Source organism: Oncorhynchus clarkii, chromosome 8, assembly GCF_045791955.1.
Source record: "Oncorhynchus clarkii lewisi isolate Uvic-CL-2024 chromosome 8, UVic_Ocla_1.0, whole genome shotgun sequence".
NCBI lineage: Eukaryota > Metazoa > Chordata > Actinopteri > Salmoniformes > Salmonidae > Oncorhynchus > Oncorhynchus clarkii.
The window spans coordinates 41,533,942-41,557,122 of NC_092154.1; the positions used below are offsets into that span (position 1 = coordinate 41,533,942).

The window sequence follows — 23,181 nt, forward strand, 5'->3', positions numbered from 1 at the left end:
CTTTCCATTAATTTCTTAAACTCATTGGAAATTAAATGGAATTCAACTATGCTATAATCCCACTGAAACATGAATAAGCCTCATTCAGATGATTTTATCTGTTTGACAATAAATCACTGCCTTTACAGAATTCATCTAAGATAACTCAAGAAATCTAATTAATCAGTGCACTTCTGTTGTAAAAGCGTTACATGGTCGCTGCCCATATCATTGCATAGTGCAGAAAATACACGAGACACACACACACACACACTTATATACTGCTTAGAAATGTCAGGTCTCTACACTATAAATATACCGAGAAGGAGGATATTGAAAAGTCTGTTGAAGAAGGTGGTGTGAAGGCCCAATGAATGGTACCATCCAATTACTAGCAAAAAATACGAGTACATGGCAACCCTGCCGCAAGCAAGCAGTAGAAAGAGCCACATGACCTGTGTAGAAACAGAGATATTAGAAAAAGAGGAGAAAATAATCCCATCGACAATTGTCTGTAAAACGTATAACGCTCCGCCCAGCACCGTCGACCAATTGCGTTCACGTTGTCATGCCGCGTCAAGTGGTTGCTAAACTAAACTAATCGCAACGCAAACTATTCTAAAAGTCAGGATATGAGAAACCTGACTGTTTTCGTCGAAAGTACGCAATGTTACGATTACAAAACTATACGATATTTCAGAGAATAAATTGCGCATCTCATATCTCAGAAAATATTTGTAATATTGTACTTTTCGTTCACGTAATTTAGTTTTTTGGGAGCAAGCGCCTAATTGACTCCGATATAAAAGCACCTGTGCCATAATCTCCCAGAATACACCGCGCGGCCCATTGACAACCCTTGGGCAAATACACAAAAGGCGTTAATACAATTCCCATCTCATCAAAAGTGAATATCTCTGGGAGAAGGAAGTAGCCAGTTAGATAGCAACAGCGTCAGAAAACCCGTATCCAGTAGAAATCAGATCTCTCTCGCGACTCCTCATAAATCGGGTGGAACGACGAACAAGTTGGTGGAAAATATAAATTAAACATGTACTTAAAACTTGTTTACGTTACATTAGTCCTTGCATTGGTAGCTGCAACAACAGTTGCGAGCGTAGGTAAGTTTGCGACCTAGTAAAGCACAGCTTGTTTTTGCGCTCTCTGCATAAGAAAGCCTGCGAGCTAAGCGCTAGCTCCTATACATAAATGCGCGAGCCGTTTTGAGTGCATATTTATGCCACTTTTCGTTCTAGTTGCCCCGAATGTGACAGCAAACTGTTTCTAAAAACGATTTGTGGGAATCATACGTGTTGTCAAGTTTGTTCGTTCTTAATGGTAGATGTGTAACGTTAGCCAGCTGAGCTAGCCCTCTAGTCTTTTTTTCAGACTGCGAGCGACAGCCAACGTGGGCTGCTTGATATCGTCATAGCTGCTAACGTTAGCTTTTAGGACAACATTACTGAAGTCAGCAACCCTGAAATAACAGGCACATATATGTATTTGTTTAATAAGAGTTTTGATTATTGTCCCTTTGGACAACATCATTTAGAAGATGGGTGGTTAGTGAAATGGCCAGCTTATGCTCTTGTTGGCTAGATGGCCCTTGCTTGCCTGTCAGCCTTGCGTCACATTTGAATTTATATTGCGTTATTAATCTATAGCTATATTTGCAAAAAAAAATCACAGGTCAAGCTACATAAGTCACACGGACAGAGGGGCAATACATTTTAATGTCCGTCATTGGGACAGCGGGTTTCTCAGTCCCTCTCTTCTTTCCATTAGTTACATGCACAGGTGTTTTAAATGTCATTAACCAACGTTGGAGATTGACATGACCAGGCTCACCTCGTAGGCATTCATCTACCAGAAATCATATCTAAGTAACTTTACTGCTCCCTGTGACTAACGTGCTTACAGTTGATGAGTATCTACTGTTGTGTTGTGCCTGTTAAGTAAATATCTCCCTGGCAAGTCCAATTAGGTCTATATCCATCAGTTGGGCTAATTCCCTCATTGGTGACAATTCTAACCTTTGTATACAACTAACCTTTGTATACACTTCTAATTACTTGTATGTTGATTGATGTTTCCCCTTTCAGATGATGGATGTGCTGAACTCGCTTGTGACACTTGTGTCGGTGACTGTCAATGGTTGAACTGCACATGTAAGTAGTACCTACCCGTTAAAGCTGGGTGATATGGACAAAAATCCATATTGTGATAAATTGCCTGAATTGATGTAATAACAAATGGAACGCTAAGTTTATAACATTAATGTGCACAACTGTTTTTTTTAAATACGCATTATCCTTTATACTGCTGCTACTGGTTTGATGGTTGTAGCCATCAATTGTCCCATTAACAATCACCCATATTAGGAAATGTATTTAATTTCAAGCTTCACATTTCTCTAGTATAGTCTATGAACGATATCCACAAAATGCCTGCGGTAAGTGGTCGGTATGGCAGTGTTGATCATTTTCTACATTTGTGCGATATTGTAATCAAGAGGCATACATTTTGTCCTTAATGTGTAAGCCTTATAATTTCCTAGGCCATGTACTGTATTTTGGGGTTATGATCATTGAACTACCAGACAGTACCAGTCTCTTCAGGTAGATTATAAGGCACTGGAGCCTGCCTTTTGACCAAGTCATTCCAAAGGATCAAGATTGAGCTATTTTGAGATCAAAGGTCAAAAAGGAATTGGACGGGCCTCCTGAGTGGCGCAGTGGTCTAAGGCACTGCATTGCAGTTGCTAGCTGTGCCACTAGAGATCCTGGTTGGAGTCCAGGCTCACTCTCAGCTGGGCCACTACCGGGGGTCCCATGAGGCGGCACACAATTGGCCCAGGCTCGATCGGGTTAGGGAAGGGTTTGGCCGGCAGGGATGTCCTTGTCCCATCGCACTCTAGCGTCTCCTGTGGCGGGCCGGGCGCGTGCATGCTGACATGGTCGCCAGGTGTACAGTGTTTCCTCCGACACATTGGTGTGGCTGACTTCCAGGTTAAGCAGGCATTATGTCAAGAAGCAGTAAGGCTTGGGTGGGTCGTGTTTCATGGGACGCATGACTTTCGACCTTCGCCTCTCCTGAGTCCGTACGGTAGTTGCAGCGATGAGGCAAGACTGTAAGTACCAATTGGATACCACTAAAAAAAGGGGTAAAATACAAAAAGGAATTGGGCAGGTTGCACAAGGCAGTGAACAGACACATTTGTGTCCTCCATTAAGTGTCAGCTTAGGACATTTGGCCTTAATCCCTTCCGCACCAGCCATTTTAGAGTAGAGAAATATATCATTGTCTTTGGACAAGAACACTTTTCTACGTAGTAATCTCATTATGATAATGGGAGTGCCGGTCAGACTTGAGAAATGTCTTGACTATGCAGGATAGTGTGCGTATGGGATCTCCAATGTTTGTTTTTAGGCTTCGGTCTTTGCTTTGGTCGATTGTGTGATATATTAAGCTCCTATAGGCCTGAGTCATACAGTATGCAGTATAACAGTCTTTATATAGCCAGCCTATTGCTTTGAGTTTGTTCCCTGCTGCTCTGACTGACTCAACCAAACTCACCTCTCCCACCAACTCTACTCTCACAGTTTGCCTGTTACTGTGGCATTGTAGTCCAAGCCACTGCTTTATTTGTTTGCCTGTGGATGTTATCAGCCCAGTAATGGGATTTTCTAAGCCAAGCTCAGGTCCTAGCCCATGAGCGCTGCTAAATGATAACGGTGAACAGCTGTGTCATTCCCCCGTGTGTGAGATACTCGGAAGAACCCAAGCAAATCCGCTTGTGTTTTTTTTAAGAGGTTGAGCCACTTAAGCTACCAAGGGTTGTGGGATGTTTTTATAAAGAGCCTCTGTCTGTCATGGTTTGCATAATTAACACCAACATTGCAAACCAACTAGACAGTCCCCTAAAATACTGTCAGTTGTGGGTGTGGTAAGTTTGCTTATAGTCAAGGTTCCAGGCATACTAGCCTCCTTGATTACGTGGAATGAGGACTGAGCTGGATCTAGGCCCTCGGAGCTTGTCACTGTTTGAGAGAGTGAATGTATTTGGGATGCTTTCTGAAAGGCCTCTAGTAGGCCTGAGCAAGTATGATGCCGAACAATGGTGCATAACAGACTTCCGTGTGTTCTACTCATACACATACTCCATGTCACTGTGTGGACCTCGATGAAGACTGTTCCAATCCCAGAGACGGGAGAAGACTGGTCGAATGTCAGGAAGATGACGAGAGGGAATGAAGGAAAAGGAATAGAGGAATGAGAAAAAAATGTGTTAGGACTAGGCAGAGAAATAAAATCTAGTTGCGGGGAATAGCAATCTACAGTGTTGGAAGCAAATCAAATCATCAAATCAAATTTTATTTGTCACATACACATGGTTAGCAGATGTTAATGCTAGTGTAGCGAAATGCTTGTGCTTCTAGTTCCGACAATGCAGTAATAACAAGTAATCTAACTAACAATTCCAAAACTACTGTCTTGTACACAGTGTAAGGGGATAAAGAATATGTACATAAGGATATATGAATGAGTGATGGTACAGAGCAGCATAGGCAAGATATAGTAGATGGTATCGAGTACAGTATGTACAAATGAGATGAGTATGTAAACAAAGTGGCATAGTTTAAAGTGGCTAGTGATACATGTATTACATAAGGATACAGTCGATGATAGAGAGTACAGTATATACGTATGCATATGAGATGAATAATGTAGGGTAAGTAACATTATATAAGGTAGCATTGTTTAAAGTGGCTAGTGATATATTTCCCATCAATTCCCATTATTAAAGTGGCTGGAGTTGAGTCAGTGTCAGTGTGTTGGCAGCAGACACTCAGTGTTAGTGGTGGCTGTTTAACAGTTTGATGGCCTTGAGATAGAAGCTGTTTTTCAGTCTCTTGGTCCCAGCTTTGATGCACCTGTACTGACCTCGCCTTCTGGATGATAGCGGGGTGAACAGGCAGTGGCTCGGGTGGTTGATGTCCTTGATGATCTTTATGGCCTTCCTGTGACATCGGGTGGTGTAGGTGTCCTGGAGGGCAGGTAGTTTGCCCCCGGTGATGCGTTGTGTAGACCTCACTGCCTTACGGTTGAGGGCGGTGCAGTTGCCATACCAGGCGGTGATACAGCCCGCCAGGATGCTCTCGATTGTGCATCTGTAGAAGTTTGTGAGTGCTTTTGGTGACAAGCCGAATTTCTTCAGCCTCCTGAGGTTGAAGAGGCGCTGCTGCGCCTTCTTCACGATGCTGTCTGTGTGAGTGGACCAATTCAGTTTGTCTGTGATGTGTATGCCGAGGAACTTAAAACTTGCTACCCTCTCCACTACTGTTCCATCGATGTGGATAGGGGGGTGTTCCCTCTGCTGTTTCCTGAAGTCCACAATCATCTCCTTAGTTTTGTTGACGTTGAGTGAGGTTATTTTCCTGACACTACACTCCGAGGGCCCTCACCTCCTCCCTGTAGGCCGTCTCGTCGTTGTTGGTAATCAAGCCTACCACTGTTGTGTCGTCCGCAAACTTGATGATTGAGTTGGAGGCGTGCGTGGCCACGCAGTCGTGGGTGAACAGGGAGTACAGGAGAGGGCTCAGAACGCACCCTTGTGGGGCCCCAGTGTTGAGGATCAGCGGGGAGGAGATGTTGTTGCCTACCCTCACCACCTGGGGGCGGCCCGTCAGGAAGTCCAGTACCCAGTTGCACAGGGCGGGGTCGAGACCCAGGGTCTCGAGCTTGATGACGAGCTTGGAGGGTACTATGGTGTTGAATGCCGAGCTGTAGTCGATGAACAGCATTCTCACATAGGTATTCCTCTTGTCCAGATGGGTTAGGGCAGTGTGCAGTGTGGTTGAGATTGCATCGTCTGTGGACCTATTTGGGCGGTAAGCAAATTGGAGTGGGTCTAGGGTGTCAGGTAGGGTGGAGGTGATATGGTCCTTGACTAGTCTCTCAAAGCACTTCATGATGACGGATGTGAGTGCTACGGGGCGGTAGTCGTTTAGCTCAGTTACCTTAGCTTTCTTGGGAACAGGAACAATGGTGGCCCTCTTGAAGCATGTGGGAACAGCAGACTGGTATAGGGATTGATTGAATATGTCCGTAAACACACCGGCCAGCTGGTCTGCGCATGCTCTGAGGGCGCGGCTGGGGATGCCGTCTGGGCCTGCAGCCTTGCGAGGGTTAACACGTTTAAATGTCTTACTCACCTCGGCTGCAGTGAAGGAGAGACCGCATGTTTTCGTTGCAGGCCGTGTCAGTGGCACTGTATTGTCCTCAAAGCGGGCAAAAAAGTTATTTAGTCTGCCTGGGAGCAAGACATCCTGGTCTGTGACTGGGCTGGATTTCTTCCTGTAGTCCGTGATTGACTGTAGACCCTGCCACATGCCTCTTGTGTCTGAGCCGTTGAATTGAGATTCTACTTTGTCTCTGTACTGGCGCTTAGCTTGTTTGATAGCCTTGCGGAGGGAATAGCTGCACTGTTTGAATTCGGTCATGTTACCAGACACCTTGCCCTGATTAAAAGCAGTGGTTCGCGCTTTCAGTTTCACACGAATGCTGCCATCAATCCACGGTTTCTGGTTAGGGAATGTTTTAATCGTTGCTATGGGAACGACATCTTCAACGCACGTTCTAATGAACTCGCACACCGAATCAGCGTATTCGTCAATGTTATCTGACGCAATACGAAACATCTCCCAGTCCACGTGATGGAAGCAGTCTTGGAGTGTGGAGTCAGCTTGGTCGGACCAGCGTTGGACAGGCCTCAGCGTGGGAGCCTCTTGTTTTAGTTTCTGTCTGTAGGCAGGGATCAACAAAATGGAGTCGTGGTCAGCTTTTCCGAAAGGAGAGCGGGGCAGGGCCTTATATGCGTCGCGGAAGTTAGAGTAACAATGATCCAAGGTCTTTCCACCCCTGGTTGCGCAATCGATATGCTGATAAAATTTGGGGAGTCTTGTTTTCAGATTAGCCTTGTTAAAATCCCCAGCTACAATGAATGCAGCCTCCGGATAAATCGTTTCCAGTTTGCAGAGAGTTAAATAAAGTTCGTTCAGAGCCATCGATGTGTCTGCTTGGGGGGCATTTAGCATTTAGCGTTGCGCATTTGCATTTCCAAGGGCATACTTGAGACGTCTGCGTCTCAAGTATGGTCAAGAAGTTAATCGGCAGATTTAAATAAAATATATTTTATAAATATATATATGAAAATTACAACAATAATGAATTAACTCTTATTTTAACTTAATATAATACATAAATAAAATTGGTCTCAAATAAATAATGAAACATGTTCAATTTAGTTTAAATAATGCAAAAACAAAGTGTTGGAGAAGAAAGTAAAAGTGCAATATGTGCCATGTAAAAAAAGCTAACATTTAAGTTCCTTGCTCAGAACATGAGAACATATGAAAGCTGGTGGTTCCTTTTAACAGGAGTCTTCAATATTCCCAGGTAAGAAGTTTTAGGTTGTAGTTATTATAGAAATTATAAGACTATTTTTCTCTCTACCATTTGTATTTCATATACCTTTGACTATTGGATGTTCTAATACATACTTTAGTATTGCCAGCCGAATCTCGGTAGTAAATAGGCTTGAAGTCATAAACAGCTTGAAGCATTGCGAAGAGCTGCTGGCAAACGCAGGAAAGTGCTGCTTGAATGAATGCTTACAAGCCTGCTGCTGCCTACCACTGCTCAGTCAGACTGCGCTATCAAATCATTGACTTAATTATAATATAATAACACACAGAAATACGAGCCTTAGGTCATTAATATGGTCAAATCTGGAAACTCATTTTGAAAACAAAACGTTTAATCTTTCAGTGAAATACGGAACCGTTCTGTATTATCTAATTGGTGGCATCCATAAGTCTAAATATTACTGTTACACTGCACAACCTTCGATGTTATGTCATAATTATGTAAAATTCTGGCAAATTAGTTCGCAACGAGCCAGGTGGCCCAAACTGACTCTGCGTGCAATGAATGCAAGAGAAGTGACACATTTTCCCTAGTTTAATATTGCCTGCTAACCTGGATTTATTTTAACTAAATATGCAGGTTTAATAAAATATACTTCTGTGTATTGATTTTTAAGAAAGGCATTGATGTTTATGGTTAGGTACATTCTTGCAACGATTGTGCTTTTTGCCCAAATGCGCTTTTGTTAAATCAATGTCTTGTTAGAGAAAGGGCTCTTGACTCTGACAATGGAGCAACTCTCTCCTGCTCGCTTTATTAACCCCTTAGAGTTGATGAGCCCCTGCGGAAATGTAATAAGCATCATAATTTTAAATCGGCCCTAATTAATCTGCCATTCCGATTTTAAATCGGTCGACCTCTAATTTACATGTCTACTATTCAATCCCTTGCTTCATTCTAGCTAGTTAGTCTGGTTGCACATCTAACTATAGCTAGAGCATATCTCTATTCTAGCAATGGATAGTTTTTGGCTGTATAGAATCTTTTAATAAGATTAACAATGGTTAGCTAGGATATACTGTCAGTCAGCTAACCATTTACAGTAACAGCAGTTTATAAATCAAGTCAATACACAGTAAATCTAATGCAGAAATTGAGAACTCCTACTGTGGCATGGTATGGGCAGCTATTAATTGATAAGAGTCCTAGAATGGAGTTATAAGGGTGACCAGAACCTTTTAAAGTACAGGAAGTGTTGGCTGTGCACTTGACCACATAACCCCACCAACATTTGAGGTTTTTCTTTATTTTTCCTATGCAAAAACAAATAAACGGGCAGTTTTCACTAAATAAATGATCAAACTACACAGATCGTAATCTTACATCAGGAATCTTGATTTCATGACGTCCATGAAGTAGGCTAATTATCTTGACTGCCATAACGTAGACGCCAAAATGTTCTGTCAATCCTCGTGAGATACATGAATTCCTGCACTTTAGCTGTTTTAAAATTGTGTGCAGTATCACACAAGCTCTTTAACAGATTTTTCAGAAAATCCTTTCCTCAATCAGCTGATGTTGTGTGATAATGTCACCACGTAAATAAACAGCTACACATTTACATTTGAGTCATTTAGCAGACACTTATCCAGAGCAACATTTTTTGTACTGGCCCTCCGTGGGAATCGAACCTACAATCCTAGCGTAGCCAGCGCCATGCTCTACCAACTGAGCCACACAGGACCAACCAATCAAACACGCATCAAACTATTATTTGTAATTATTGAAGTGACAGTATTGATTTGTTTAATTAATCATATTAAAGTTCCTCTTTCTGTTTTGAAGCATTGGATTTTGCAATCGCATATTATTTTGGATATGTGTGCCCTTGAACACTGTTTTCACATCGTAACAATGGGAGATATGAAATATTAGTGTTACCGGTGTGAAATGGCTAGCTAGCTTCTTAGCGGGGTGCGTGCTAATAGTGTTTCAATCGGTGACGTCACACTGAGACCTTGAAGTAGTTTCCCTTGTTCTGCAAGGGCCGTGGCTTTTGTGGAGCGATAAGTAACGATGCTTTAAGGGTGTCAGTAGTTGTGTGCAGAGGGTCCCTGGTTCGAGCCCAGGTAGGGGCGAGGAGAGGGACGGAAACAAAACTGTTGAATTCGGTTACAGTTAACTTCCCGAGATCTCCATACAGAAAGAGTCCAGCAGCAATATCCAGGAATTTCACAGGATCAAGGTCAATGTGTAATTCAATTGTTAAATGCTTAGTATATGATATAACAAACAGTATCATACATATAAGGAAAGGTAGTGCTTTGTCACATGATTTTTGACAAATATGGGAACTCAAAGCATAGGTTTTTGATTAAACTCATGTGTTCCCCTTTTTCTATCTTAACATGAGGAAAAAAAAGGCAAATGTATTATTGACTTTGAAACAGCGCCAAACTGTTGTCCTCTACAAGAAATTCTCACTCTTACCCTAGTTTTATAGAAAGATCCACTTAAGTAAAAATACTTTAATGTTCATTTTAGGGATATCTATACTTTAGTGCTTTATATTTTTGACAATTTCACTTCACTACATTCTTAATGAAAACAATGTATGTTTTAATCCGTACAATTTTGACACAACTACTTGTTACATTTCAAATGCTTAGCAGGAAAATTCAAATTCTTGTGTCTGGTATGCTAAATATAAGGGATGTAAAATTATTTCTACTTTTACTTTTGATACTTTAGTAGTATTTTACTGGGTGACTCACTGTTCCTTGTCATTTTTTTTATTAGGGTACGGTGTCTTTACTTTTATTCAAGTATGAAAATAGGTTATTTTCCCACTTAAGCTCCTCTGTCTCGATGCTCGGATCTGATTTATTTGGATCAGTTTTTTGTTGCAAATTACCGTTACCATGACAACCACCTCAAAATGTTAAGGAACAGTGACAGGAAATGAGTGTGGTATCTGTGTGCTACATCCGTGTGAATGCGCACATCTTATATCATCTTGTACAGGGTCACCTGTACAACTGAGTGTGGAGATATAGAAAGAATCCGATTTGGGTTCTTAGTAGTGATGGGGGAAAATATTTAGATTTTTTTTGTTGAATGTATTGTTTTGACACGTGCAATATTATTTTAGCCCTAGTCTGCTGTACCTGCACCAAAACTCCAGTATTTTCCCTTCATAGCCTGTTCTAATAGTTTTTTTTTTTACGTAGGGAGCCAATTTGTTTTCAGCACTTCTATTTCCATGTCTGATCAAAATACATTATCTCATGGCTCTCGTCACTCTGCAGCAATATTTTTAGATCACTGAATCACAATGTAATCACCGTATCGAATCGCAATACACACAATCGTGAGAATTGCAATACATATTGAATCGGCACCTAAGTATCGTGACTATATTGTCTCGGAAGGTCCCTGGCAATTCCCAGCCTTAGCTCTTAGTGGCTGTGTGAACACAGCCATAGTGTGTGTATGGCTCATATTCACTCCTCTCAGCAGCCACAACGACATAGACAAAATCCTAAAGCACCGTGTGTCACACACCAGAACAAACAACTCTCACCACTATTCCAGTCACTCTTAAACACACGCACCCAAACTAACATCTCTAACCACACAGTAGGTCTTAGGACTGAACTAATGCTTCTCACAATTCCCCAGCAGATCGCCTATTAGATATGAACTCAGAAAATCTGAAAGCTCACACACTCACTATGGAGGTGGCAGTTCTAAAGTACACTACAGACCCAGCTCACTTAGGCCTAGGTAATAACCCAACTCGCTGTGGTGAGTTTGTCAACCCCACTGTTATTATCAGATTTGTCTTTGATTTAGGGATTTCATGTGAACAATGCATTGCCGTCAGAGTGACACCATTTTGTTCTGAAGGCTGTATTTTAATGCCGCAGAGCTACGTGTGTCAGCTGGTTTAGCTCAGTGGTCTTAAAAGTCTTGATGTAAGAAAAACGGAAGGCGCACTTACGCATCGGTATTATGAGCCTTAAGGGTTTCTCCTCTAACAAGCTTCTTCTCTGCTCTCTCACTGGATGCCCCTAGCATGTCATAATCCTTCTGGAATGTGTGTGAGTTCCATCTTTCACAGCTGCCTGTAAGGTAACGGACCCTTCTACCCCCTCAGCCAATAGAATGTCTGCTGGATACACTGATAGTAGTGGGGTCAAATGTTATTTGTCACATACACATGGTTAGCAGATGTTAATGCGAGTGTAGCGAAATGCTTGTGCTTCTAGTTCCGACAATGCAGTAATAACCAACAAGTAATCTAGCTAACAATTCCAAAACTACTACCTTATAGACACAAGTGTAAGGGGATAAAGAATATGTACATAAAGATATATGAATGAGTGATGGTACAGAGCGGCATAGGCAAGATACAGTAGATGGTATTGAGTGCAGTATATACATATGAGATGAGTATGCAAACAAAGTGGCATAGTTAAAGTGGCTAGTGATACATGTATTACATAAATATGCAGTAGATGATATAGAGTACAGTATATACATATGAGATGAATGTTGGGTATGTAAACATTATATTTGGTAGCATTGTTTAAAGTGGCTAGTGATATATTTTACATTTCCCATCAATTCCCATTATTAAAGTGGCTGGAGTTGAGTCAGTGTGTTGGCAGCAGCCACTCAATGTTAGTGGTGGCTGCTTAACAGTCTGATGGCCTTGAGATAGAAGCTGTTTTTCAGTCTCTCGGTCCCAGCTTTGATGCACCTGTACTGACCTCGCCTTCTGGATGATAGCGGGGTGAACAGTCAGTGGCTCGGGTGGTTGTTGTCCTTGATGATCTTTATGGCCTTCCTGTGACATCGGGTGGTTTAGGTGTCCTGGAGGGCAGGTAGTTTGCCCCCGGTGATGCGTTGTGCAGACCTCACTACCCTCTTGAGAGCCTTACGGTTGTGGGCGGAGCAGTTGCCGTACCAGGCGGTGATACAGCCCGACAGGATGCTATCGATTGTGCATCTGTAGAAGTTTGTGAGTGCTTTTGGTGACAAGCCAAATTTTTTCAGCCTCTTGAGGTTGAAGAGGCGCTGCTGCGCCTTCTTCACGATGCTGTCTGTGTGCGTGGACCAATTCAGTTTGTCTGTGATGTGTACGCCGAGGAACTTAACTTACTACCCTCTCCACTACTGTTCCATCGATGTGGATAAGGGGGGTGTTCCCTCTGCTGTTTCCTGAAGTCCACAATCATCTCCTTAGTTTTGTTGACGTTGAGCGTGAGGTTATTTTCCTGACACCACACTCCGAGGGCCCTCACCTCCTCCCTGTAGGCCGTCTTGTCGTTGTTGGTAATCAAGCCTACCACTGTTGTGTCGTCCGCAAACTTGATGATTGAGTTGGAGGCGTGCGTGGCCACGCAGTCGTGGGTGAACAGGGAGTACAGGAGAGGGCTCAGAACGCACCCTTGTGGGGCCCCAGTGTTGAGGATCAGCGGGGTGGAAATGTTGTTGCCTACCCTCACCACCTGGGGGCGGCCCGTCAGGAAGTCCAGTACCCAGTTGCACAGGGCGGGGTCGAGACCCAGGGTGACGAGCTTGGAGGGCACTATGGTGTTAAATGCCGAGCTGTAGTCGATGAACAGCATTCTCACATAGGTATTCCTCTTGTCCAGATGGGTTAGGGCAGTGTGCAGTGTGGTTGAGATTGCATCGTCTGTGGACCTATTTGGGCGGTAAGCAAATTGGAGTGGGTGTCAGGTAGGGTGGAGGTGATATGGTCCTTGACTAGTCTCTCAAAGCACTTCATGATGACGGAAGTGAGTGCTACAGGGCGGTAGTCGTTTAGCTCAGTTACCTTAGCTTTCTTGGGAACAGGAACAATGGTGGCCCTCTTGAAGCATGTGGGAACAACAGACTGGGATAGGGATTGATTGAATATGTCCGTAAACACACCAGCCAGCTGGTCTGCGCGTGCTCTGAGGGCGCGGCTGGGGATGCCGTCTGGGCCTGCAGCCTTGCGAGGGTTGACACGTTTAAATGTTTTCCTCACGTCGGCTGCAGTGAAGGAGAGTCCGCATGTTTTAGTTGCGGGCCGTGTCCGTGGCACTGTATTGTCCTCAAAACGGGCAAAAAAGTTTAGTTTGCCTGGGAGCAAGACATCCTGGTCCGTGATGGGGCTGGTTTTCTTTTTGTAATCCGTGATTGACTGTAGACCCTGCCACATACCTCTTGTGTCTGAGCCGTTGAATTGAGATTCTACTTTGTCTCTATACTGACGCTTAGCTTGTTTGATTGTCTTGCGGAGGGAATAGTTACACTGTTTGTATTCGGTCATATTTCCGGTCACCTTGCCCTGATTAAAAGCAGTGGTTCGGGCTTTCAGTTTCACACGAATGCTGCCATTAATCCACGGTTTCTGGTTTGGGAATGTTTTAATCGTTGCTATGGGAACGACATCTTCAACGCATGTTCTAATGAACTCGCTCACCGACTCAGCGTATTCGTCAATGTTGTTGTCTGACGCAATACGAAACATATCCCAGTCCACGTGATGGAAGCAGTCTTGGAGTGTGGAATCTGATTGGTCAGACCAGCGTTCAACAGACCTCAGCGCGGGAGCTTCTTGTTTTAGTTTCTGTCTGTAGGCAGGGATCAACAAAATGGAGTCATGGTCAGCTTTTCCGAAAGGAGAGCGGGGCAGGGCCTTATATGCGTCGCGGAAGTTAGAATAGCAATGATCCAAGGTTTTTCCAGCCCTGGTTGCGCAATCGATATGCTGATATAGTTATTTAGGGAGTTTAGGGAGTCTTGTTTTCAAATTAGCCTTGTTAAAATCCCCAGCTACAATGAATGCAGCCTCCGGATAAATGGATTCCAGTTTGCAAAGAGTCACAGACACTTTGCAAGGGTAGTGGCAACACTCCACGTACAGAAAAGGAAGGGTATAAGAGATCCCCAAGGTTTCTGTTCGTGTCGATGTTTTGCTATGAGCAGCAGCAAGTCAACTTAGCCTAATTGTCTTCACACTGTTTTTATAGTGAGGCCAGACCAGATTGGTCATATGAGGATCTGTGTCAAAACAGAGGTGAATATCAGACACTTGTTTTTTTTTCAGCAGAGAGCTGTCATACATTTTCTGTTTTGGTTCAGTTTTCCAGTTTTGGCTGTGGTTGTTGTGCATGATGTCACAGAATAGTAAGTATAGCCCTACCTAATTTTTTTACCCTATGATAAGTGTGATGAAAATCAATGTCTTGTTAAAGGACCCTTGACTCTGACAATGGAACAACTCTCTCCTGCTCGCTTTAGTAACCCCTTAGAGTTGATGGGCCCCTGCGGAAATGTAATTAGCATCATAAAAAATCCCCATCAAAATCTTGTCAGTTTAAGCTGGTGATATCTGTTTTTTGGGCTGCCTCTCAAGCCACCACATCCGCCGATGTCGCTCTTCTGCATCTGTGGTGAAAGGTGGCAGAGCTAGATGAAAACGTCTGTCGTGTCTGAACGGTTTGGCCTAGATAACTATTATGACCCCTCTAAGGGAAGGTGAGTCTCTCACAAACATGTAAATGACTGAAGGTAGCTGGGTACAAGTTAAATCCATGTCAGAAGCTGTTATTCGTTGTGTTCCTATGGGCTAATAGAAGCAAGGACAAATCCAATGTTTCATCAAGTAATACACTAAGGGGTCCTAAAATTCGAAATCGAACAGCTGAATGATCCATGGTATACATTTTTTTTTTTTTTTGGGGGGGGGGGGGGGGGGGGGGGGGTGTTTTTAGACTCTTAAGGATTAAATAAAGACTAACAGTTATTCAGTGTCACTTCTTGTAGCTGATGTCCAGAGCAAGGGGTTTTGCTCAGGCTAGGATTTCTGGTCCTTTCAAGTCTCTTCCTGTACCTCCACACTCATCTCACTTTCTTTTTTTTTTCGCTCTCACACATGCACACCCTAAAGGGCCCTTGACTCTGACAATGGAACAGTAATCAGTAATGGAAAGATCATGCATTGGGAGGGGGAACGGGCTTTGACTCAGGACTTTCCAGGAAGGAGGAGGTCTGGGAGAAGGAACACACTGTAGACTCCTGAGCTGACACAACCATTTAATTAAAATCTCACCTTGTGCTAATTCATTTGACTGAAAACAAAGGTGATCCTTGTGTTTTTAAACTGCTCGTGTTCCATGGGGTGTCAGGATTAGTGTAAGGAATCTTTTGGAAATGATCACATGAATATATTTTCTTGTCTTTGTTTCCTGTAGAGCACACACAATCACATCTTTTATTTGTGCTTGTTTTTCTTTTATCCCCCTGTTCAGTTAGAGAAACTCCAACTGTCTCCAATGTTTCCTGTGTCAACATCATGTCCATAAACAGTCAGAACATGACCGTGGGCAACTGCTCTAATGAAACCTGCTCAGGTAAGGACTAATACCATCACCTGGTTCATTTAAAGGCCTCTCCAGAGGGATTAGATGTTTTGTCATTCCAGTGATTCACTTTGTTAACATGACAAGTCTACCTTTAACAGTAAGTGACTGATCTAGGTATATGTAGAGATTCTATATCTTTGTTCTGTGGTCTTAGTTGCTTTGTCTCAACACTCTAAAATGCTTCCCTTCTTTCCTAATTCCTTTGTCCCTGCCATTCTCCACCCCATGGCTCCTTCCTCCCATCCCTTATCCTTCCACTGGTCCAAAAGGATTAAATGGGTGAAAGCTATTTAAATGAATTCACCCTATTACATTCACCAATCTAGCCCTGTCAGATCACAAGGGAAGGAATCATTTTGGGACTTTTCAGACATAGACACCGCCATAACCTGGCGATCTCCTTCTTTCCTGCTTTTTACCCTGTCTATCTCATGGTGTCCGTCACTTCAATGGGATCTCCACCTGTTGCTACTACAGTTGTAACTGACATCCCTGCCCCACCCACAATCTCCCACTCTCCTACCACTGCTGCTCCAGTTACCCCTACGGCCAGCAATGCAACTAACAGCAGCACCACTGAGCCCGAGCCCACCCCAGGTAACCAGCCCAAACCAGCATCTCGTCTGCTCCCTTCAAATCGGTGTATGTTTGCTGTGTGACTTGATTCTTTTGAGGGAGTTTTTGTATGTCAAATTTAAATATGGTGAAATGGTCAACTGTTTTTGTATGTCTAGTATATGCATTTAGTGAAATGATACTAAACTGACATCTCACCGCTGGTTACAGCTGACCTAACCACTGCAGTACCAACTGCCCTGCCCGCCACTAACGGTACCGTCCCAGTCTCTGCCGCAACGCATGCTTCAAGTAAGTTCCCATGCCAGCCCAGCCTGGTATGAAATCAAGACTATTTTATTTATGGCTGCTTGTAGAGCACCAAGGATTCCATAGAAAGCGTTACTGAATAAAAACTGGATTCCACCTGTGTATTATCAATATGGTTCTATATCCACTTAGCCCTGGCTAGTGGCTCATACAGTGAAATAACCAACTTGGTGCTCTCCCTCCTTGTGCAGACGTCAGTGTCACCACCGCATCACCTGTGGGGCCCTCTCCAGCGCCTCATAAGAATTCCACATTTGACGCAGCGAGCTTCATTGGGGGCATAGTGCTGGTCTTGGGCCTGCAGGCCGTGGTCTTCTTCCTCTACAAGTTCTGCAAGTCCAAGGACCGCAACTACCACACCCTCTGAAGAACCCACTCCACCTCCACCAACCACAATACCTACTCTGGGGCCCACTATGGACACCCAAACCCGAACCCCTGGCCATTGTGATTATCACAGTGTTTCCGATCAGTGTTTCTCCCAAAAGCCTAATGCCATTGCGGTGCCAACCTGTGGTTTAGGCCTGTAGCTTAAATACACACAAGGTTATAAACTGTACACACCCACAAGTGCGCCACATCTTTTACTGTACGTAGTTTTCTGCACATTTCCCACACCCTGGTGCAGCTGAAGTGAACTCCAGCGCAGTGGCATTTGAGCCTTCAACAGAGGATTACATCACTGTCTCTCATCCCCTCTCCTCTCCTACACCCCCCCCCCCCCCCCCCCCTCCTGCAGTGAGTCATTGTGGCTATTCTCCTGTGTGCTGACTGGATGAAAAGCAGATTTGTTTACTGCTTCACTCCCCTGGACCTTCATTTTAATGTTTTACCTGCCTGGCCTGTCATTAATAGACCCAATAGTAATTTATGTAAACTTTCAATTCTGCTGGTGTATAGTGGGGCTGCCACAGCGTTGGAGTACTAGCTTGTTCATGCAAAAGAGCAGCTCAATGCAATAAACCCAAGTCAACCCCTAATTTCTACAACCCCCCCCCCCCCCCCCCCCCCTAAAATCTTTACCGACTTCAGCCAAACAGATTGCAGTGATGAGTCGGACCACTAGACTGGAGATGACCCCTTGACCCACCACCTTCCTTTAACAGGAAGGAAATCACAATGAGCCAAGTCTTTAGGACACAGGTGAAGGGGTCTACAGATAAAATATTGTGGTAAATATATGGGAGTGATAAATCAATCAGAAGTATACATTATTGTGTTGGATGGAGTTGGAAGAAGATAAGACAGCATGCACCTTGATGCTGACAGTATTGGAAGCAAAGTGCCTTTAATGTTATGTCTGTTACTTAAAGTGGGGGGAATGAGGGAGATTTATGATGATGCTCCTCTTCCTCCTGGCTGAGGCTTGATTGTCATGAAGTAAAAGCAGTCTGGACACAGGACATGAGCAGTATCGCGAGAACAGAACCACAGTTGGCCTCCGTTCCATTTTAATTCAGCCAACCCAGGTAGTAAACTGAAATTCCACATTTTCCTCATAGAAAATGATTGGGAGTGATTTACATTTCAGTTGACTTTATGAATTGAAATGGAATTGATCCCAACCCTGAGAACCCTAGTATCCCAGCCGTACTGAAGAGCCTTTTATTATTGAAGAGTAGATAGATACAGTAGTTGCTCATCGTGGTTTTGGATGGATGGATGAAGACCTATTAGGTTTAAAATGTTTTAGAATGGCATTGGTTAAAAATTGACCCCTATGCACACTGAATATATTTTGTTTCATTAAATGTAGGGCCTAAGTTCCACACAGCTCCCTAATGCTAGTTCCCCCTCATATTGTACACACATTCTAATGACCTGTGTTTTTGAAAATAATAAAGGTGGAAAGGCATTTATAGGTAACTGCCAAAATAAATGAAACACTTGCATGAATGAGGTATACAGTATATTGAAAGCATGTGCTTCCACACAGGTGTGGTTCCTTGGTTAAAAAAAGCCATTAACAGCTCATCATGATTAGGGTCATGTATTAAAAATGCCCAGTTGCCCATTATTTTGGCTACCATTGCTAGGAAGAAGAGAACTCTGTGACTTTGATAGAGGGGTCTCAATAGGAGGTTTAAACGGTGTGTCTCTCACAGGAGGTTGGTGACACCTTAATTGATGAGGGTGGGCTCGTAGTGGTTGGAGCGGAATCGGTATATAGTATCACAACTCAAACATGGTTTGATGCCGTTCCAGCCATTATTATTATGAGCTGTCCTCCCCAGTCAGTTACCTGTATTTTTAGCTTAGTTAGTAAATGTAATGTTTTCTGGAGTCATTGCATAAATTGGATAGAGTTTTGAAAGTGTCAAATAACTGACTTAATAATAACTGGTCCCAGAACTTAAGTGACTTTTAATGTTGAGACATTGTCCTTTGCATTTTGGGAGTTTTCTTTTCTCCTATTGAGGCACCTTTTAAAAAAAAAAAAAAAATGTATGTAGTGCCAAGGAGAGGAGATGGGTGTTGAACTACAGAAAAGCAGTGACTAAGTTTCCCAAGTTTAGAGTGCAAACAGTATGTGTTCTGTTCTTTGATTAGCTTGCTGCTAATAGTGTGACTTTGTCCCCTTTGTACATAGCTATCATGTCATTCAGTTGATTTACCTTAAAGGTTTGAACTTTCAATCCTGTAAAGGCAAGATTGTGTTTTCTTTGAGTTTTTTCAGTAGCATTCACTTGCAATGGCTTTTTTTTTTTTTTTTTTTGTCAAACAAATGGATATGTAATATTTTCTGTTGAATTATGCTATTGGGGCTTCAGACACTTAAAAGAGAAAGAACCACTTGATTAATTTGTCAAACCATTTGGTAGAGAAGAGTATGCCTGAATAATGTGTGTTAATGTCGAAGTTCTCAGTCTTGGCATGGAAAATGGAGTGCGGCACTGACGGTTTTGTTTTGTACTTTTTGCCTTCCTTGTTGCTGCCAAAAATGTATGAATGCTTGTGAGAGAACTCTTAGCTCAATATTTTCATAATTATGAAAAAAATATCACCTTGCTTTGTATGGAACACTCAGTGTAATTTAAAAGTGCACGTGTCTGTCGTTCATTGGCCCTGATTTAATGTATGTTCTTAATCATCTTAGGTTTGCCTTTTAAAGATGAATCTGCAGTCACCCGATGGCATTAGGCTACATCCCAAAGACGACCCCCCCCCCCCCAACTATGGCAAGTCAGATGTACATATCTAGTTTTGCTTTGTCTGCATTCACAGTATGCTGAACGTTAATGGCCAAATGTCAGGTGGAGAAGGCAACTGATAAGCATTTCTGAATCCATAGAGCATTCTGAGTGTTACTTCACCATTATTTCTCCTTTTGCCATGGTCTTAAGGACACCGTGATTTAAACTGTCTGCATGCCGTAGGAACACACAATGTAGCAGTGAGTATTTTCTTTCAGTGTTTGTCACAGGACATTGCCAGTACCCATAGCAACTGATACAAATATTCTGATACAATTTTTTTTCTTCAGCTCGGGCAAACTAAGTCACACGGCCCGGCCCCTCTCATGCACCTTTTCAAGAAAAGTGCCTTACTCAGTTGAACATAAATGAAGATATGTATTTTTGTCTTAACTTGATAGTACACCCAGTAGATATTAAAGGGACTCCGCACTTCCAGACCCCTTGTAAAGATTCAATCAAATATGCTTTGAGTGGTGAGAGCAGCTTTAAATGTATTTGTTTTCTTAGTCACACTCGACTTTGGGAGCTTAAACCAGACAGAAGAATGGGTCAGCTGGCCAGATTCACAGGCATGCAAAATGTCAAATTGTGTTCCATGACTTGGCTACATTCCAACAGAATTCGATTTACATTCTTGACCTGAGAATGTAGCTGTCTTTGGAACAATGGCACCCATTACTATTGTACATCTCAAACCCAGTTTGCTGATGTTTACATGTCTATGGCTCTGGGGGCAGCCACCATTTTCTGTGTGAAGCTTTGAAGCTTATGTTTATAGAGCTTTTAAAATTGAGTTTTTGTTTGTTGCTTTCTAACAATGTCCATATGTCACCTTGATTTTAGTCCAGTTAAATAAGAGGTTCTAGGTCTTATGGAATGATTATTCTGCGTTGCTCTCATGTGCACAAAGATGCAGATGAATATGTACACGTACAGTTGCTGTTATATTTAGCCATGATGCCTGCTACTGTTTTTTATGCTTGTTTTACATCCATTTTGCCTGGAACTTGATTTGCCTTGTTTTCTTTTATTAGTTTTGCCATTAGCTTGAAGATGTTAAATTCAATAAAGTTTGAATATTGTTGAACATAGACTTTGTATTTCTGTTGCTGCAACTTCTGACGTTTCATAGCAGGGAAATCTTATTTAGAATGCAGTGCAACATGCTGTAAATCTCAAACCAAGACCACTACAATGGGCTCTACACTGTGAAACAGTTTGGTAACCAAGGCCTTGAGTTTGAACCTCTTATCAGTGGGACAAGGTGGCAGGTTGGCTCAGCAGCAGAAGTTACAGATTTCAGAGATTAGCTGCTGGACTAATAAGAAGTGCCAACTGCATTCGGTACCCCAAAGTGAAGGTGTGGATGTCAACGACAGTCAAACATAAACACAGATCACTCTTGGCTTGGTGGTCTAGCCGCGTGCTGGAGGGGTCAAGTTGCCCACAACTCCTGTAGAGAGGCAACAGGTTTTTACTGATTTTATTCTGCAGCATTGTCTCTCACAGACATGCACACCTGTCTTGCGCCTATCCAGGGTAGTAGGGGCAAATCCTGGCCAGAAAAATACTGTTCTCTTTTACCCCTTCTCTCTATATTGCTCCTCTACTTAGTGCTCTCACACACAACAGGATCTCTACCACTGGCTGTGTATGCAAACAGTGACCTTGATATGACTGGCTTATTGACAGAGTTAAGGCTGCATTACCCATTAAGGAGCCATACTGATACATTATATTGGACCAAAGAGGTCACTCACTCTTGCCCCACCCCCTCTCTTTCTCTCACACTCCTTTTTTTCCTCAAACATCCAGTTCAGTGTCCACTCTCTCAAACTAACAGGATATTTGGTCAGTTCCCAGGGTCACAAGTCCTGCTTACTTAGCAGAAAATGCTAGTGGGAGAGAAAGTGTGTGTGAATAAGTGCATGTGCATTTTTGAAGGTGTTTGTGTGTGCCTGCGCTGTCGCTGTGTTAAATATAATTTATGCTTGATCTGTCAATGGGGTCGGAGGCTCCTTATGGACGATGTGAAGCAATTGCGGAGCCTCCAGAGGCCAAATTGAGCTCCATACCGCGTTGCCATGCGCCTCCCAAATTTTGTAACAATGCAGATGGCTCCGTATAGCTCAGCATTGACAAGTTTGGTTGGCGAGAGGTCCTGAATACACAAACTCACTTCCTTGACAACAGCTCTGCGCTGCTCCGTCATCTACCAATGCATCGCCTTTTAGAGGGTTTCACTCTGTTCAGGAGCAGCACTCGAGGCTTGCGTTCTTTTCCTTACAGGAAAGACGAGGTGTTTTGGACACTGAATACTCTGTCCTTTCTATCTTTCCAACACTAACAATCTTACGCCCTGCACTAAAAGACAATTTATGCTTCATCTGAAAATGTGGCCAGAGGCTTCGTATGGAGTGTGGGACGCACTTGTGGAGCCTCAGGAGGCAAGCAGAGGCCAAATCGAGCTCCATACTGCATGTGCACCTCTCAAATTTTGTAACAATGCAGAGGGTTCCGTAGCTCCGTATTGACATGATTGGTTGAAGGTAGGTAGGGGCGGTACGTCCTGTATAAACTATTGACAACTTCCTTTACAATTGCTCTGCTCCGCGAGAGCAAGAATTATGAAAGCCCTGACATCTGCAGAGGCAGTAAATGCTGAACGGCCACTTTGGAATAACCGTGCAGTGGACATGAATGGTTGGTGAGCCACATGGTTCTTTTACTTTAGTCAAATCCATCTCAGATTTATGTCCCCAGATGCCCTTATACAGAAGAGGGGAAAATCTCCCAGTCAGTCTTATCAGTTTCTTGATTACTGATCAACTCACTGTTATAGACTGACAGGGAATTTGTCTTGTGAAATCATTCAAGTCAACATGCTTCACTTTAGTTACTGTTTAGAGATGGTCAGTAACCCAAACAGACAGAAAAAAAGGCCATTATTATTTGTCATGTTTTTATTTTATTAGAATTTGAAAAGACCTTGAGTGCCAATTGTCCAGGGACTGTGTTTTGGGACTTTCACACACCCACAACAACATGCCTGGCACTGTAACAATACAGACAATTCTCTGGGCTTCCCCTCTGGCTGCTACTGAAAACCATTCTGTCTTGTCCACTGGCCAGTTTCAGATAGGGCAGGAGAGGGAGGGAGGGAAAGTGAAACCAGATTAGGAGGTTGAGAGAGTGAGAACGGGGAGTAAATCAAAGAAAGTAAGGGAGTGGGTAAAGCTGGTGGTGGAAGAGGTAACTGGTGAGAGTGA

At 43.1% G+C, this 23,181-nt stretch overlaps 1 protein-coding gene across 2 annotated transcripts; it reads left to right on the plus strand.

Moving 5' to 3' along the window:
• Positions 1–882: 882 nt before the first annotated feature.
• Positions 883–20,999, plus strand: LOC139415390 (sialomucin core protein 24-like). Of its 2 annotated transcripts, XM_071163502.1 has the most exons (6): positions 883–1,100; positions 2,082–2,147; positions 15,717–15,818; positions 16,308–16,427; positions 16,617–16,697; positions 16,907–20,999. In XM_071163502.1, the coding sequence occupies exons 1-6, from the start codon at positions 1,031–1,033 to the stop codon at positions 17,080–17,082; spliced, it is 615 nt and encodes a 204-aa protein (XP_071019603.1). In that variant the 5' UTR covers positions 883–1,030; the 3' UTR covers positions 17,083–20,999. The 2 variants fall into 2 exon arrangements, with proteins under 2 accessions (XP_071019603.1, XP_071019604.1); XM_071163503.1 differs by lacking the exon at positions 16,308–16,427 and having other exon boundaries at positions 889–1,100.
• The last annotated feature ends 2,182 nt before the right edge of the window (positions 21,000–23,181 follow it).

Bases quoted from the DNA above. Each gene is read 5' to 3' on its own strand.
- LOC139415390 (XM_071163502.1), top strand. From the start codon at position 1,031: ATGTACTTAAAACTTGTTTACGTTACATTAGTCCTTGCATTGGTAGCT. The intron at 15,819-16,307 runs GTAAGGACTAAT...TTGCTACTACAG, and splicing joins CTCTAATGAAACCTGCTCAG to TTGTAACTGACATCCCTGCC. The intron at 16,428-16,616 runs GTAACCAGCCCA...CGCTGGTTACAG, and splicing joins TGAGCCCGAGCCCACCCCAG to CTGACCTAACCACTGCAGTA.